The sequence below is a fragment of the Anopheles merus genome, unplaced genomic scaffold (genome assembly GCF_017562075.2).
Source record: "Anopheles merus strain MAF unplaced genomic scaffold, AmerM5.1 LNR4000070, whole genome shotgun sequence".
Lineage (NCBI taxonomy): Eukaryota > Metazoa > Arthropoda > Insecta > Diptera > Culicidae > Anopheles > Anopheles merus.
The window spans coordinates 24,569-42,389 of record NW_024427650.1 but is presented as its reverse complement, the minus strand read 5'-3'; the positions used below and the strand labels follow the sequence as shown (position 1 = coordinate 42,389).

General features: G+C 41.6%; 1 protein-coding gene across 5 annotated transcripts in view; it reads left to right on the top strand.

Moving 5' to 3' along the window:
- LOC121601339 (serine-rich adhesin for platelets-like) overlaps positions 1 to 17,821 on the top strand; it is a 67,195-nt gene that overhangs the window by 36,816 nt on the left and 12,558 nt on the right. For all 5 annotated transcript variants that reach the window (XM_041930158.1, XM_041930157.1, XM_041930160.1 and 2 more), the window contains one exon: positions 12,983 to 14,839. In XM_041930158.1, coding sequence (XP_041786092.1) covers positions 13,205 to 14,839 — 1,635 coding nt within the window. In that variant the 5' untranslated portion in view covers positions 12,983 to 13,204. The remainder of the gene's footprint in view (positions 1 to 12,982; positions 14,840 to 17,821) is intronic.

The window sequence follows — 17,821 nt, the reverse complement described above, 5'->3', positions numbered from 1 at the left end:
TTGCATCCGATGAATTCAGGTATCATCAACGTTTTCAAGCATCATACCGCAGTCTTGGCATTGACTAAGACAGATTCGGCAAGGGGTTCCGCGGTCTTGAGATAAAGTGTGAAACCCTGTAACGGAGCCGAACCCAATAGTTGTGTTCGATATAAATAAAAAAAAATTAAAAAGATATATTTGTAATATACACGGATTTTTTTTAGTTTTTTCACAAGGAGTTTATTGTAGAAGGTCTTTTTCCTAAGGCTTATTTATATTTATTTTTTTGCTTTGACAGCTCGCACACTGTCACTTCTTCGGACATCGTATTTGTCAAAACCCAAGATGCTCACAAACCCAAGATTACTATAAACTCAAGATGTTTACAGCTCGGCCTTTCCTGACATGATAAATTGCCCTCAATTTACTTATAGACTAAGTGTTGCCAAAGATACGCAAAAGGAAGTCAATCACTGCCCGGGATCGGCACAATCCACTTTCTCAACTTATTCGCCTCCAACACTCCGTCATAAGGAAGTTGGGTCTGCTGGCACCCATCGATGTCCCGAACAACATAACGATCGTTTGGAAGCCGTCTGTGTATGACATAGGGTCCCTTGAATCTAGGGATAAGCTTTTTGTTTGAGTGTACCGTGTTATCTACGTTTCGTATTACCACAATTCTCCTTCTATAAATTTAGAGGCTGGTTTACATTTCGACAGGTGTTGTTGCTCATTATCTTGTTGATGTTTCATTATGTTAACTGATGCTTGTGATCGTATACTATTTAAATCTACTCTTGAATCGTTATTTATCTCATCCAAATGTTCGGTTAATTCATCGATCACTGGACCTCTCTGTTCAATGCCAAATAAAGAACTGACGGAGCAAAATGTGTAGATGTGTGAGTAGTATTGTTAAGAGCATACTCTACGTTAGGAATTTGAGCGCTCCAATCCGCATGGTCTACCGGGTTTGAAAGTTTGCTCAGTACTGGTCGTAGGACACGATTCACCCTTTCAACCTGTCCGTTCGCCTGAGGTGATCCTGTTGCATTTAAAATGTGAGTAATACTACGCGACGTTAGGAAATTTGAAAAAGAATCAGATGTGAAACACGTTGCTCGATCGCTAATGATGCGCCTAGGGCGACTGTAGTACATAAAATATTGCTTGAGAGCATTACAAACTTCACGTGTGTTCGTAGATATCGTAGGATACAGCTTTATAAATTTAGTAAAACTATCTATTACTACCAGTAAGTGCTTCTTTTTTGAATGAACAGATGGTAAGGGGCCTAAAAAGTTTTCATGTCAATGTGCAAAGTATCAAACGGAATAGGTGTTTTAGGTATACTGAATAAATTTCTATTGTTAACTCTTGCTGGTGCAGAATACATTACACATTTCAAGCAATTTTTATGTAATTATTGATCCTTGTTTTCATTTGAGGGAAATAATAATATTTGGAAATCTGCATGTAACACTTGTCTACAGCAAGGTGTCCTATTTTTTCATGAATGTGTCGTATTAAGTTATTAATCATTTCTGATGGAACATACATCTTTAATTGGCTTGTTGGTGATTGTTTGAATACTACTCCATCTCGGATTGTGAAGCCGCTCACTCCTTTAGATTCTATTTCAGTTTTTAAAGATTTAATTTCAACATCACGTGCTTGCGCTATACGTAGTTGAAAATCTATATCTAAGTCATCAATTCCTGCAACTTGTTCTAATCGACTAAGCGCATCTACATGTGGCATTGAAGACCCAGGGCGATGATGCATGGTGTAGTCATAATCTTCAAGAAACAAGGACAACGAGCTATTTTTGCTGAGACATTCCGGTTTTTTAAAGTTTGTACCAAGGAGTTTAGGGCGTTTTTCAGTATGTATGACTTTAGACCTTCAGATACATCGAGAGCCGGTCTCATGGTACAGTCGTCAACTCGTACGACTTAATAACATGCCCGTCATGGGTTCAAGCCCCAAATAGACCGTGCCGCCATACGTAGGACTGACTATCCTGCTATGGGGGGAAATCAATAAGTCACTGAAAGCCAACCCCACAAGTGCGTTGGTAGGCCTTGACCGGCATCGGTTGTTGAGCCAAAGAAGAAGAAGAAGAGAGAGTTACAATCTGTGATAATCTTAATCGGAATCCCGTGGACGTAAGTATGGAACCGCTTCAGCGAGTAAATTACTGAGAGCGTCTCTAGTTCGTAGCTATGCAATTTAGCTTCGTCTGCTGATGTTGTTTTTAGAGAAATATGCTATTGGGTGATACTTTCCATCATTTTGTTTTGTAGTAGTACAGATCCAAAGCCTAAAGAGCTTGCATCACAATGCAATTCAGTCTCACGGCTAGGGTCATAGATCGATAAAACAGGTGATTTAATTAGTTCATTACGTAATGTTTCAAAAGATTTTAAGCAGGTTTCATCAAAATCAAAATTTACTTTATCTTTTAATAAGTTTGTTAGAGGCTTTGCTATGGTTGAAAATCCTGGTACAAATCTACGGAAAAATGAGAACAATCCTAAACATTGTTGAACTTGTTTTTTAGTCTTTGGAGCGGGGTAATTCTTAATTGATTCGATATGATGGTCGCTAGGAAGAATGCCTGATACATTAGCTTTATACCCGAGATAATTCAACTCATTTTGAGCGAATTTGCATTTGTCCATTCTCAGTTCTAGACCATTTTTGCGTAAGGTGTATAAAACTTTCCCAATCAATTCAATATGATTGTCAAAATCATTCGAGGCTATAAGAATATCATCTATGTACACCACCAACTCTCCATGATCAATGAACTCACGGAGTATTGAGTTGATAAAGCGTTGAAATTCTGCTGGTGCATTTTTCAGCCCAAAAGGCATGCGCGTGTACTCGTATTGTCCATCTGGAGTAACGAACGCTGTGTATTTTATAGATTCCTCTTGCATGGCCAATTGATGAAATCCACTCTTGAGATCCAGAAGCGTAAAATACTTCTTGTTTCCCAGATGTTCAAGGCAATTGTCGATAAGGGGTAATGGGAAATTGTCTCGGATTGTAATTTTATTTAATGGCCGATAATCAACGCATTTACGAATTTCTCCGTTACGCTTGCGAACTAGAACTATTGCTGAGGCGTATGGAGAGTTACTTGGACGGATGATGTTCTTTTCTAACAGGTTTTTCACTATATCTTTGACTTTAGCTCTTTCGGCGAAGGACAAACCTCTAGGTTTGGTAGAAATGGTTGTATCGTGTTCCAAATTAGTTTTTACTGAATAAGCTGGAGAAGTGACTTCTTCAATAGGAAATTTGTGATAATTTTGAATAACTGAATTGCTTACTAATTTGATTTGATCTTCCGAGAGGTGAGTACCAATATCAATCACACTAGATTCATCAGTAATCTCTATCATACACAGACTCCCAAAAGTGTCGTTGATGTCACATAAATCACGCTGTTTAGAAATCGGCAAAATTGGCATATTGTCTTCCCCCGAGCGCACGATGGACTTCCGATGTATGTTTAGTGTATGGAGCTTTTCGATTATATTCTGATCTAGATAACTAACCCTGACATTTTTATTCAAATCCTTAAGTTTTTTCATGTCATAAACGTATTTAAATTGGGTAAGGTGTATTTTAAACGTCCGCAATGCATCCCTGCCTAGAATCAGAGGCCATGCCATGTAATGTTTGGGTAGAATGATAAAAGGGTGTTCTATTGTAATTCCATTAAGTGTGATACGTAATTCAAGTTTTCCATAAGATTTGAGCTCCTGGCTACCTATTCCACGCATATTTGAAGGCTGTGGCTCACCTAACAAGTTTTCCGGCAGTAGTCCTGCATTGATAAAGCTCTTAGAACTGCCCGTGTCACAAAGAGTCAATGATTTAAATTAGTGCTCCATATATCATTACATTTATAGGCAACACTTACCTCCTGATGCGCATTCATCTTAACAATGGTTTGGTTATTGTGAGGTTCTTCCTCTTCCGAATCGATAACGTGCATGGTTGCTGCAGCTTGTTGTACGCGTTGGGGGCAGTTTTGATGTATGTGGTCTTCTTTGTGACATCGAAAACACGAACCGGGTGGTCTGGCTGGTAGTCGGCACTGATTCTGTGTGTGTCCCATTTTTCGGCAATTGTAGCATCGGGGGGCTGCATAATTCTCCTTACTAATGTCTTGCTGTTTGTTGACAATAGTTGACGTAACAGGAATCAGAGGAGCAGTAGCACGATAGGTCTCGTATTTCTTCAGGAGTTGTTTTAGTGTATCCATTGAGGTAGCTGCGAAGCGCACAGACGCCATGTTTACGGGGTCGCCGATTCCATCAATTATGATGTTTATCAATTCTTCTTCACCGATGCGTTTTCCGGCGATTCGCTGCATCTCAAGCACATTCTTCGTTATAGTTTCATTGCGTGCCAATCGTCGCGCTCTCAACTGTTGGTAGATTTGCTCTATGGACGTTGTCTTCACAAATGCTTTGTGCATCTCCACCTTCAGTTTGGCATAAGTATTGATTTCAGCAGATTTGGCCAATAGTGCTGCAGTTCCAGTGAGCAGCTGGCGCGTGTTGTAGTATTTAGATGTTTCATTCATGTTGTACGGCTCGAATACACGCTCCAATTCCATGAACCATTCATCCACACTTTCATCATTGTCACCGCTAAATTTCTCCAGAAACTTGTCGAAACCCATAAAAAGTTGCGGTGGTGTACTCATAGGTTGGAATTCAAGGGCAGCGATTTTTTGGCGAAGCTCAAGAATTTCCAGTTTGGTGCGAAGAGCATGAATTTCATCACGGTCGCTCATGATTGCTACACTCGGCGTTCTTCCTACGTCACTGGCTGTTTCAGCATTGTTTCCTGTATCACACATGATGGCAGGTGCTAGCTTCATATCTCCCGCTTGAGACGCTTCGGGAATCTCATCGCGGCCATCTTGCTTTTCACTGCGAACACATGGCGATGCGTATGGTTCGAACAGCTTTTTTATCTGCGACATTGTTGCAGTAGGTGGCACTTCAACGCCATTACTTTGTAACGTACACACCATTTCCTCCTTTGTCGGCATGTTCTGAGGTGAATCCCACTTCTGAGTTGTAATATACACGGATTTTTTTTTTGTTTTTTCACAAGGAGTTTATTGTAGAAGGTCTTTTTCCTAAGGCTTATTTATATTTATTTTTTGCTTTGACAGCTCGCACACTGTCACTTCTTCGGACATCGTATTTGTCAAAACCCAAGATGCTCACAAGCCTAAGATTACTATAAACTCAAGATGTTTACAATTTATATTTAAATAAATAGATATTTATATTTATATTTATATTTAAATATGTGTGTGTGTGTTTTTTTTTGTTTTACAAAGAGGGGGAATCTTCGAAAGACTCCCGTTGTCCCACGGGCCCTTCAGGATCTAAAGCCCAGACTTTTTAGCAGACTTTTTCATGATTTTGTATCACTTCGGCTGTTTTGGACATCATGTGTGGTCGCTCGGACTGAGCCTTTCGGGTCGATCCAAACGTGAGGTCCAAAACAGCCCAAGTCATAAAAATCATGAAAAAGTCTTAGCCCTTTCGTTCCGGCGTCCTCCCGACGTTACAGGGTTTCACACTTTATCTCAAGACCGCGGGACCCCTTCCCGAATCTGTCTTAGTCAATGCCAAGACTGCGGTATGATGCTTGAAAACGTTGATGATACCTGAATTCATCGGATGCAATGCTGAATCTGCGGCACATTTCTCGAACACACTGGTCCGCGCCGAGGACATGCGATCGAATATTTTTTTACACGTATAACCTTTGTGTACATCAGTGTACTGAAAACACCCAATTATTTTTTTCGTTTATTACTAAAAAGAGTATTTAAACAGTTGAAACTATTTTATTAACACTTTTAAAATATTTTACATAAACAAGTATGCATTCACTCATTTTATTAAATTGTCTTTTTTGGTAAAAATACGAAAAGGATAATTGGGTTTTTCTAATACACTGATGTACACAAAGGTTATACGTGTAAAAAAATATTCGACCGCATGTCCTCGGCGCGGAACAGTGTGTTCGAGAAATGTGCCGCAGATTCAGCATTGCATCCGATGAATTCAGGTATCATCAATGATTTCAGGTATCATCAACGTTTTCAAGCATCATACCGCAGTCTTGGCATTGACTAAGACAGATTCGGCAAGGGGTTCCGCGGTCTTGAGATAAAGTGTGAAACCCTGTAACGGAGCCGAACCCAATAGTTGTGTTCGATATAAATATAAAAAAAATTAAAAAAGATATATTTTGTAATATACAGGCGGTCCCCGAGATACACGGTTAATGGGGACCGAAAACGGCCGCAAAATACCGCGTATCTCGAATTTCCGCGTAAGTCGAATCTCGTGCTTTCCCGCCAAAATATCACTAATTTTCGTGCAATTTTGCAAGTAGGGAGTTGTTTAAACCACCAAAGTAATTATTTGATATGTTTCTACTGAATTGAACAGTTTTAAACCTTATGAAATGGTATTTCACAATCAATCAATACGGTAATTATTTAGTATTTCACAGTGGATGTGTCAAATCAGTACAATTTGCTCAAAGAACTGTCAAATTTGGAAGACCGCGTATCTCCGAATCCGCGTATAAGAGGTACCGTGTATCTCGGGGACCGCCTGTACACGGATTTTTTTTAGTTTTTTCACAAGGAGTTTATTGTAGAAGGTCTTTTTCCTGAGGCTTATTTATATTTATTTTTTTGCTTTGACAGCTCGCACACTGTCACTTCTTCGGACATCGTATTTGTCAAAACCCAAGATGCTCACAAACCCAAGATTACTATAATCTCAAGATGTTTACAGCTCGGCCTTTCCTGACATGATAAATTGCCCTCAATTTACTTATAGACTAAGTGTTGCCAAAGATACGCAAAAGGAAGTCAATCACTGCCCGGGATCGGCACAATCCACTTTCTCAACTTATTCGCCTCCAACACTCCGTCATAAGGAAGTTGGGTCTGCTGGCACCCATCGATGTCCCGAACAACATAACGATCGTTTGGAAGCCGTCTGTGTATGACATAGGGTCCCTTGAATCTAGGGATAAGCTTTTTGTTTGAGTGTACCGTGTTATCTACGTTTCGTATTACCACAAATTCTCCTTCTATAAATTTAGAGGCTCGTTTACATTTCGACAGGTGTTGTTGCTCATTAACTTGTTGATGTTTCATTATGTTAACTGATGCTTGTGATCGTATACTATTTAAATCTACTCTTGAATCGTTATTTATCTCATCCAAATGTTCGGTTAATTCATCGATCACTGGACCTCTCTGTTCAATGCCAAATAAAAGAACTGACGGAGCAAAATGTGTAGATGTGTGAGTAGTATTGTTAAGAGCATACTCTACGTTAGGAATTTGAGCGCTCCAATCCGCATGGTCTACCGGGTTTGAAAGTTTGCTCAGTACTGGTCGTAGGACACGATTCACCCTTTCAACCTGTCCGTTCGCCTGAGGTGATCCTGTTGCATTTAAAATGTGAGTAATACTACGCGACGTTAGGAAATTTGAAAAAGAATCAGATGTGAAACACGTTGCTCGATCGCTAATGATGCGCCTAGGGCGACTGTAGTACATAAAATATTGCTTGAGAGCATTACAAACTTCACGTGTGTTCGTAGATATCGTAGGATACAGCTTTATAAATTTAGTAAAACTATCTATTACTACCAGTAAGTGCTTCTTTTTTGAATGAACAGATGGTAAGGGGCCTAAAAAGTCAATGTGCAAAGTATCAAACGGAATAGGTGTTTTAGGTATACTGAATAAATTTCTATTGTTAACTCTTGCTGGTGCAGAATACATTACACATTTCAAGCAATTTTTTATGTAATTATTGATCCTTGTTTTCATTTGAGGGAAATAATAATATTTGGAAATCTGCATGTAACACTTGTCTACAGCAAGGTGTCCTATTTTTTCATGAATGTGTCGTATTAAGTTATTAATCATTTCTGATGGAACATACATCTTTAATTGGCTTGTTGGTGATTGTTTGAATACTACTCCATCTCGGATTGTGAAGCCGCTCACTCCTTTAGATTCTATTTCAGTTTTAAAGATTTAATTTCAACATCACGTGCTTGCGCTATACGTAGTTGAAAATCTATATCTAAGTCATCAATTCCTGCAACTTGTTCTAATCGACTAAGCGCATCTACATGTGGCATTGAAGACCCAGGGCGATGATGCATGGTGTAGTCATAATCTTCAAGAAACAAGGACCAACGAGCTATTTTTGCTGAGACATTCCGGTTTTTTAAAGTTTGTACCAAGGAGTTACAATCTGTGATAATCTTAATCGGAATCCCGTGGACGTAAGTATGGAACCGCTTCAGCGAGTAAATTACTGAGAGCGTCTCTAGTTCGTAGCTATGCAATTTAGCTTCGTCTGCTGATGTTGTTTTAGAGAAATATGCTATTGGGTGATACTTTCCATCATTTTGTTTTGTAGTAGTACAGATCCAAAGCCTAAAGAGCTTGCATCACAATGCAATTCAGTCTCACGGCTTGGGTCATAGATCGATAAAACAGGTGATTTTATTAGTTCATTACGTAATGTTTCAAAAGATTTTAAGCAGGTTTCATCAAAATCAAAATTTACTTTAACTTTTAATAAGTTTGTTAGAGGCTTTGCTATGGTTGAAAATCCTGGTACAAATCTACGGAAAAATGAGAACAATCCTAAACATTGTTGAACTTGTTTTTTAGTCTTTGGAGCGGGGTAATTCTTAATTGATTCGATATGATGGTCGCTAGGAAGAATGCCTGATACATTAGCTTTATACCCGAGATAATTCAACTCATTTTGAGCGAATTTGCATTTGTCCATTCTCAGTTCTAGACCATTTTTGCGTAAGGTGTATAAAACTTTCCCAATCAATTCAATATGATTGTCAAAATCATTCGAGGCTATAAGAATATCATCTATGTACACCACCAACTCTCCATGATCAATGAATTCACGGAGTATTGAGTTGATAAAGCGTTGAAATTCTGCTGGTGCATTTTTCAGCCCAAAAGGCATGCGCGTGTACTCGTATTGTCCATCTGGAGTAACGAACGCTGTGTATTTTATAGATTCCTCTTGCATGGCCAATTGATGAAATCCACTCTTGAGATCCAGAAGCGTAAAATACTTCTTGTTTCCCAGATGTTCAAGGCAATTGTCGATAAGGGGTAATGGGAAATTGTCTCGGATTGTAATTTTATTTAATGGCCGATAATCAACGCATTTACGAATTTCTCCGTTACGCTTGCGAACTAGAACTATTGCTGAGGCGTATGGAGAGTTACTTGGACGGATGATGTTCTTTTCTAACAGGTTTTTCACTATATCTTTGACTTTAGCTCTTTCGGCGAAGGACAAACCTCTAGGTTTGGTAGAAATGGTTGTATCGTGTTCCAAATTAATTTTACTGAATAAGCTGGAGAAGTGACTTCTTCAATAGGAAATTTGTGATAATTTTGAATAACTGAATTGCTTACTAATTTGATTTGATCTTCCGAGAGGTGAGTACCAATATCAATCACACTAGATTCATCAGTAATCTCTATCATACACAGACTCCCAAAGGTGTCGTTGATGTCACATAAATCACGCTGTTTAGAAATCGGCAAAATTGGCATATTGTCTTCCCCCGAGCGCACGATGGACTTCCGATGTATGTTTAGTGTATGGAGCTTTTCGATTATATTCTGATCTAGATAACTAACCCTGACATTTTTATTCAAATCCTTAAGTTTTTTCATGTCATAAACGTATTTAAATTGGGTAAGGTGTATTTTAAACGTCCGCAATGCATCCCTGCCTAGAATCAGAGGCCATGCCATGTAATGTTTGGGTAGAATGATAAAAGGGTGTTCTATTGTAGTTCCATTAAGTGTGATACGTAATTCAAGTTTTCCATATGATTTGAGCTCCTGGCTACCTATTCCACGCATATTTGAAGGCTGTGGCTCACCTAACAAGTTTTCCGGCAGTAGTCCTGCATTGATAAAGCTCTTAGGACTGCCCGTGTCACAAAGAGTCAATGATTTTAAATTAGTGCTCCATACATCATTACATTTATAGGCAACACTTACCTCCTGATGCGCATTCATCTTAACAATGGTTTGGTTATTGTGAGGTTCTTCCTCTTCCGAATCGATAACGTGCATGGTTGCTGCAGCTTGTTGTACGCGTTGGGGGCAGTTTTGATGTATGTGGTCTTCTTTGTGACATCGAAAACACGAACCGGGTGGTCTGGCTGGTAGTCGGCACTGATTCTGTGTGTGTCCCATTTTTCGGCAATTGTAGCATCGGGGGGCTGCATAATTCTCCTTACTAATGTCTTGCTGTTTGTTGACAATAGTTGACGTAACAGGAATCAGAGGAGCAGTAGCACGATAGGTCTCGTATTTCTTCAGGAGTTGTTTTAGTGTATCCATTGAGGTAGCTGCGAAGCGCACAGACGCCATGTTTACGGGGTCGCCGATTCCATCAATTATGATGTTTATCAATTCTTCTTCACCGATGCGTTTTCCGGCGATTCGTTGCATCTCAAGCACATACTTCGTTATAGTTTCATTGCGTGCCAATCGTCGCGCTCTCAACTGTTGGTAGATTTGCTCTATGGACGTTGTCTTCACAAATGCTTTGTGCATCTCCACCTTCAGTTTGGCATAAGTATTGATTTCAGCAGATTTGGCCAATAGTGCTGCAGTTCCAGTGAGCAGCTGGCGCGTGTTGTAGTATTTAGATGTTTCATTCATGTTGTACGGCTCGAATACACGCTCCAATTCCATGAACCATTCATCCACACTTTCATCATTGTCACCGCTAAATTTCTCCAGAAACTTGTCGAAACCCATAAAAAGTTGCGGTGGTGTACTCATAGGTTGGAATTCAAGGGCAGCGATTTTTTGGCGAAGCTCAAGAATTTCCAGTTTGGTGCGAAGAGCATGAATTTCATCACGGTCGCTCATGATTGCTACACTCGGCGTTCTACCTACGTCACTGGCTGTTTCAGCATTGTTTCCTGTATCACACATGATGGCAGGTGCTAGCTTCATATCTCCCGCTTGAGACGCTTCGGGAATCTCATCGCGGCCATCTTGCTTTTCACTGCGAACACATTGCGATGCGTATGGTTCGAACAGCTTTTTTATCTGCGACATTGTTGCAGTAGGTGGCACTTCAACGCCATTACTTTGTAACGTACACACCATTTCCTCCTTTGTCGGCATGTTCTGAGGTGAATCCCACTTCTGAGTTGTAATATACACGGATTTTTTTTTGTTTTTTCACAAGGAGTTTATTGTAGAAGGTCTTTTTCCTAAGGCTTATTTATATTTATTTTTTTGCTTTGACAGCTCGCACACTGTCACTTCTTCGGACATCGTATTTGTCAAAACCCAAGATGCTCACAAGCCCAAGATTACTATAAACTCAAGATGTTTACAATTTATATTTAAATAAATAGATATTTATATTTATATTTATATTTAAATATGTGTGTGTGTGTTTTTTTTGTTTTACAAAGAGGGGGAATCTTCGAAAGACTCCCGTTGTCCCACGGGCCCTTCTTGGGGAAGGGCTTATGCATTAGCATTTCATCCTCGCTACTGCACGATGAGCCAAAGTTCGCGAGACAGATTTGACAGTTATTATGCGAACACAAAACGGTCATGACGACGACGCGAAACACCAGGCACTAAACGACACTTTTTCCGCCGCGCACTCACGCGTTCACTAACACATACACTCAGGACGAATTTAAATATCGCCAAGCTGCTCGGCTTGCTTCCATTTTTGGTGCAGATGGTCAGGTGTGTGTGTGTGTGTGTGTGTGTGTGTGTGTGTGTGTGTGTGTGCATGTGTGTGTGTGTGTGTGTGTGTGTGTGTGTGTGTGTGTGTGTGTGTGTGTGTGTGTTGTGTGTGTGTGTGTGTGTGTGTGTGTGTGTGTGTGTGTGTGTGTGTGTGTGTGTGTGTGTGTGTGTGTGTGTGTGTGTGTGTGTGTGTGTTTGTAGGAGTCAAATCCTTTCAAACAGAATCTTTCAAATCCGATCGATATAGCAATGGAGTGGAATGGAGTTTGCCGCCATAGCAACGTGGTTTGAATGTCGAGCAGTGGGGTATGCAGTTGAAAATTTCATTTCAGTTTAAAGAAAAACCATTACAGTCGGATAGCCATATCCACTGCTCAACTCCAGTTGATTTAACAGTGGAAAACTAAATAATATGAAAAAAAAATATGTTTTACAGCATACAAAAAAGGATGTTTTATCCCTTTTTGAGTTATTTGAGTTGTTTTATCACTCGATATAGCTAAAATATTTATGTTTAGAAAATATAAAAGTATATGTTTTAATAAAGAATCAAAACACATAATTTTAGATTTAATCTTTATGGTTCAAGCTAAGAAATGAGAAACCAACAAAAGAAATCATTTTCTTCTAATCCTTCCCTTTTATCCAACATTATGTTGAGCACGTTCAGTTGACATAAATAGGAGACCGTTATCAAGAAACTTCCAAGGCTACCATTTACATGACACCAAGACGGGTGACGGCTCGTTAGAATCGGATTCCGACACATGGATGTAACGAAATTGAGAAGACCCGTAAAATAACTAGGTGCAAGGAAGTATAAGCAACTCCTACCCGTTGGAGTGGCGAGTTCCGGTCTGAATGTTTTCATGCACCTATCGAAGATGTTACGCCTACTTGTACCTTACGGACTTCCCCCAAAAACTCCGCTTCCAACCATTAGCATTCCGCGTCCTATTATTTCTCTAGTTTTCGTACTAATTACATGATAGATCGTATTTGTATTAACAATTTTGGTTACATAATGTCAAGAGCATATGATACCAAAATATTAACAATTTTTTAAATTTTATTTGGAAGTTACAAGAATAGTGACATTATTATAATATTTATTATATTCTTTATTTTCAGGAGCAGTAAAACTCATATGATTGAATTAAGTACAAAATAGCAGCCAATACGGCTGGGGGAATTGTAAACAACAAAATATACAGATTTCCAATAATTTTGCAAGCTGCCAATCTCGTCTCCTATCTGCTCAATAAACGCCACAAAACGAAACGTTCCGCGAATAAACGGCGTCGGAGTGTCCGTGGACAAACCCGAACGCCGTGTCTTGTTTCAATATTACCGATGTCCACTAATGAGCCGGACTCGGCAGGAACATCTTCACATGGACTAAGACGTCGTACAACGCAAGGTCTACTAAAGCACGTGGAAGCAGCAGCTACATCTACAGCCTCTGCATCGGAAGCAGAAGCCGCGGTAGCCGCTTTGGCTTCGATGATGGAACCACCAGCCAGCATTATTATGAAAGCTGCTGCAGCAGCGGCGGCGGCAGCTGCTAAGGCTGCCGCCGGATCTGTTACCACTAAAGAGGAACCGGATTGTGGGGAGATAAACGATCGTGTCGCTTCTTCAGTTGATTCTAGTATGGACAGTAGCGCGCTAGCAAATTGCCTTTCGAGCACAATCTCATCCTTACGTAGTTCTGGGAATTGTAGCACTGGAAATGGTGGTAGAGGCGGTAACATTAGTGGAGGAGACGACAACTTATCAGATAATTCAGAATCCACATCTGGAGCAACGACTACGACGTCGAGTACCGCAGCAGCTCAATTATTGGAAAATCTCAAACATAATCTGAACCATCATAACCACAACAATAACAACTCAAGCGTGATCAACAACAATAATCCACTTCACATCAACAACAATAACAACAACAATGGCAACCGTAAGCTTTTTGAATGTGATGTCTGTAATATGAAGTTCTCCAATGGAGCAAACATGCGCCGGCATAAGATGCGCCATACTGGTGTAAAACCGTATGAATGCCGAGTATGCCAAAAACGATTCTTCCGTAAGGATCATTTGGCGGAACACTTCACGACGCACACGAAAACCCTACCGTACCATTGTCCAATTTGTAATCGAGGGTTTCAACGGCAGATTGCAATGCGTGCACATTTCCAAAACGAACACGTTGGTCAGCACGACCTCGTCAAGACCTGTCCCCTATGTAGCTATCGGGCAGGTACGATGAAATCACTGAGAGTGCATTTCTTCAATCGGCACGGTATCGATTTAGATAATCCGGGACCTGGAACGCCGTCGTCATTGCTACTTGCCCTTGATCAACATAACCCAGCAAACTTGTTGCCGGCGGCCCTGGCAGCTATGAACGCGGTCAATGCCTCGTTTAGCGATGGAAGTGCAGCAGCCGCGGCAGCTGCAGCAGCAGCTGATTCTATGCAGCGATCAATAGACAACGGCACACCGCCAATGCACTTTCTAACCCCGCATGTCGAAATCTCGATGGACAATGCGGATGATGACAACAGCTTACCACTTAACTGTAGTCGTGACGGCCCCACCGGTACTGGAAATTCCGCCGGAAATCAACAGGAATCACACCAAGGGAATAGATCGCACAACGGAACTCCTATGCTGCATTCAAACGGGCCTAGCCCTGGTGGCAACAATGATCGCCACACACCGACAACATCATCGACATCTGCAACGATCTCTTCTGCGCTGGACATTCATGCAATTGTGCGGCCATCTAATGGTGGAACACCAAATGTAGCGTCAACTGGATCCCCGGTTGGTTCGCCTCATTCGGCAGATTCAAACGCTCCTTCCAGTTCCCAATCTTCATCGTCGTCGACGACTAATACGATGCTTCCGACATTAGTACAAAGCTCAAGGCATATTATTTTTGATAACCCTATTACACCATCGATTAGCTTAATACCTATAAAGCAGGTAAGTCACAATATCATTTTGTTGTTTAAATAGTTTATTGGGATGATTCTAAACAAGGTAACGGGTAACATTGAACATAGTTTCTGTGAAAGTTATGTTGACATTATCTTTGTTAATTGATTGAATGGTTTACTCAATTCCAGTAAGGTGTTTAAGCATGGATTTGGTCAAAATATAGAACAAAACATATATCAAGGCAAGATTAATCACCCCAAACTCAAAAACCTTCACGTATTTCACTTAAAAAAATAAGTGTAATTTTAAAAGCACTACAACCGAGCGCTCCTTACTTACTTCCTTATCCGGCGCTACAACCGCTTTGCGGACTTGACCAGCCTTATAAGTGCCCGAAACCGTCACGGTCCCCGACAAACGCCTCCACGCCATCTTGCCACCGCAATTTGCGCCTACCATGCCCCCTCTGTCCCTATGGACGGTCTAAAACGACTTTACGGGCTGGGTCGTTCTTTTCCATACGCACAACATTGCCAGCCCACCGGAGCTTGGCGAACTTGATACGCTGCACGACAGTCAGGTCGCTGTACATCTTGTATAGCTCGTCATTATAGCGGCTCCTCCCGCAACTTTCCTTCACGATATTTTGTGCCGTAAAGTCAATGGTCCCGTGTTCCTTAGCCATTTGTCTTATTGAACGTACTGGATTCATTAACATCTTCTTTTTGATAGCAGCGATAACCTTCGGAACCCGAATGGACCTCAGGCAACCTGTGGCTACTTTCGCGGATTGTTGTCATTTCTTTTCTCGGTCAAAACTCCTTTTGACTGTCTATCAAGCCAATCCCAAGCCACGGCGATTAAAATGTCTTTTTGCAACATTCGCGCGCGGGACAAATCACGAATACGCTGCCACTTCGTCATGGTATAACTGTCAACATAAGTAAATAATTTTTTGTATTCACATCCTAATACGGTATGACCTATAGGATACTTACTTACTTATCCGGCGCTACAACCGCTTTGGGGACTTGACCTACGTTAGAAGTGCCCGAAACCGCTCACGGTCCGTTATCCCTGCCAAACGCCTCCACGCCATCTTGCCACTTCAATTTGGGCCTACCATGCCTCCTCTGTCCTTGTGGACGGCTTAAAAAGACTTTACGGGCTGGGTCGTCCGTTTCCATGCGAACAACATGAACAGCCCACCGGAGCCTGGCGAGCTTGATACGCTGTACGACAGTGAGGTCGCCGTACATCTCGTATAGCTCGTCATTATAGCGGCTCCTCCATTGTCCTTCCACACATACGGGGCCAAGTATCCTTCTGAGCATTTTCCTCTCGAACGTCATATTTCCGGTTTCGTCATATTTGAACAGTGTCCATGTCTCAGAGGCGCATTTGAGTACCGGTACTATATAGGTACTATATAGTCCCAGCTTCGACCGTCGCGACAGGTTCTTTGAGGTGAACTGACTTTTCAGGCTGTAGAATAACCGGTTGGCAGCCAGCATCCTTGCGCGCAACTCAGCTTCCATGCTATTGTCGTTGCTGACCTTTGACCCCAGATAGGTGAATTCTGGGACGACTTCAAAAGTGCGTTCATCTATCTGTACATCACGCCTACGTAGATTCTGATTATTTATTGGCAGGCCCGCTGATGTTTCCACCATCAGTTTGGTCTTTGCCTCGTTTATCTGCAATCTGAGGTTCTCTGCCGCCTGTTCGATCCCTTGGTAGGCTTCTGCCTACCGCAGACCAATGATGTCTATATGCCAGGATCTGGGTTGACTTATAGAAGATAGTTCCCGTAGTCTCCACCCTCGAATCGCGGATGGCCCTCTCTAGCGCCAGGTTGAATAGGAGACAGGCAAGCCCGTCCCAATGGCGCAGACCTTTGGTGGTAGCAAAAGGTCCTAAGAGTTTTCCATCCACCCTCACGTGGCAAGTGACGTTGGTCATAGTCATTCTAACTAGCCTTATCAGTTTGGCCGGGATTCCAAAAGAGCTCATAGCGTTATACAGTTTCACCCTGGCTATGCTATCTTATGCGGCTTTGAAATCAATGAAGAGATGGTATGTGTTGTGTCTGTATTCGGCCATCTTCTTCAATATCTGCCGCATGGTGAAGACGTGTTTTCTCCGCCCCCATTGTGCACGGGGGCGGGCGATTCTACAACGTATCACTAAGCCAACCAAGTAGTGATCGGAATCGATATTGGCTCCTCAATATGTTCTAATATTTAACAGACTCGATTGCCATGAACACGCCATGCCGGCTTATGAACACGTGGTCGATCTGGTTGAAAGATTCTCCATGCAGGTGCGCCCACGTTATTTTTTGGATGTCCCTCCGCGCACATTTGGTGCTTCCTACTACCAGATTGCTCGCTGCGGCGAACTGGATAATCTACTATCATTATTGTTACTGTGTTCATGCAGACTGTGACTGCCAGTGTATTGGCGTTACATTGGCTCCCTACCGACTTTTGCGTTGAAGTCCCCCAGGATGATTATGAGGTCATGCCTGGGGCACGCATCTGTAGTTCTAGCGAGGCGGCCGTAAAACAGGTCCTTCTCCTCTTCCTCTTTCTCTTCGGTAGGAGCGTGAACGTTTATGAAGCTTATATTACAGAATTTGCCTCGCATGCGCAGGGTGCATTGCCTATCGTTTATAGCCTTGAAATCTATGATTACGGATTTCAGTCGGGGACCTACGGTGAAACCCGTTCCGAGGACGCGGTGGCGGTCGTGGCAGCTGTAGTAAATTTTGTAGCAATGCTTACTACGCTTGATGTGCACACCGTTGCGTTTGCTAAGAGCACCGACAAACCGACGTGACACTGGTGTTACAAAAGTGTCCCACACGAAAGTACTGTCATTTACCAGTGAGGCGAACACTTCTGTCAAAGTAAGCTCTGTTCACTGCTGCTTCGATGCAAACAACTTTTCTAAATACAAATGGCGAAGGAAGTGTGAGGCAAGATTTTGTGAGAATTATTGCACAAAACACCCAGGAAAATCATT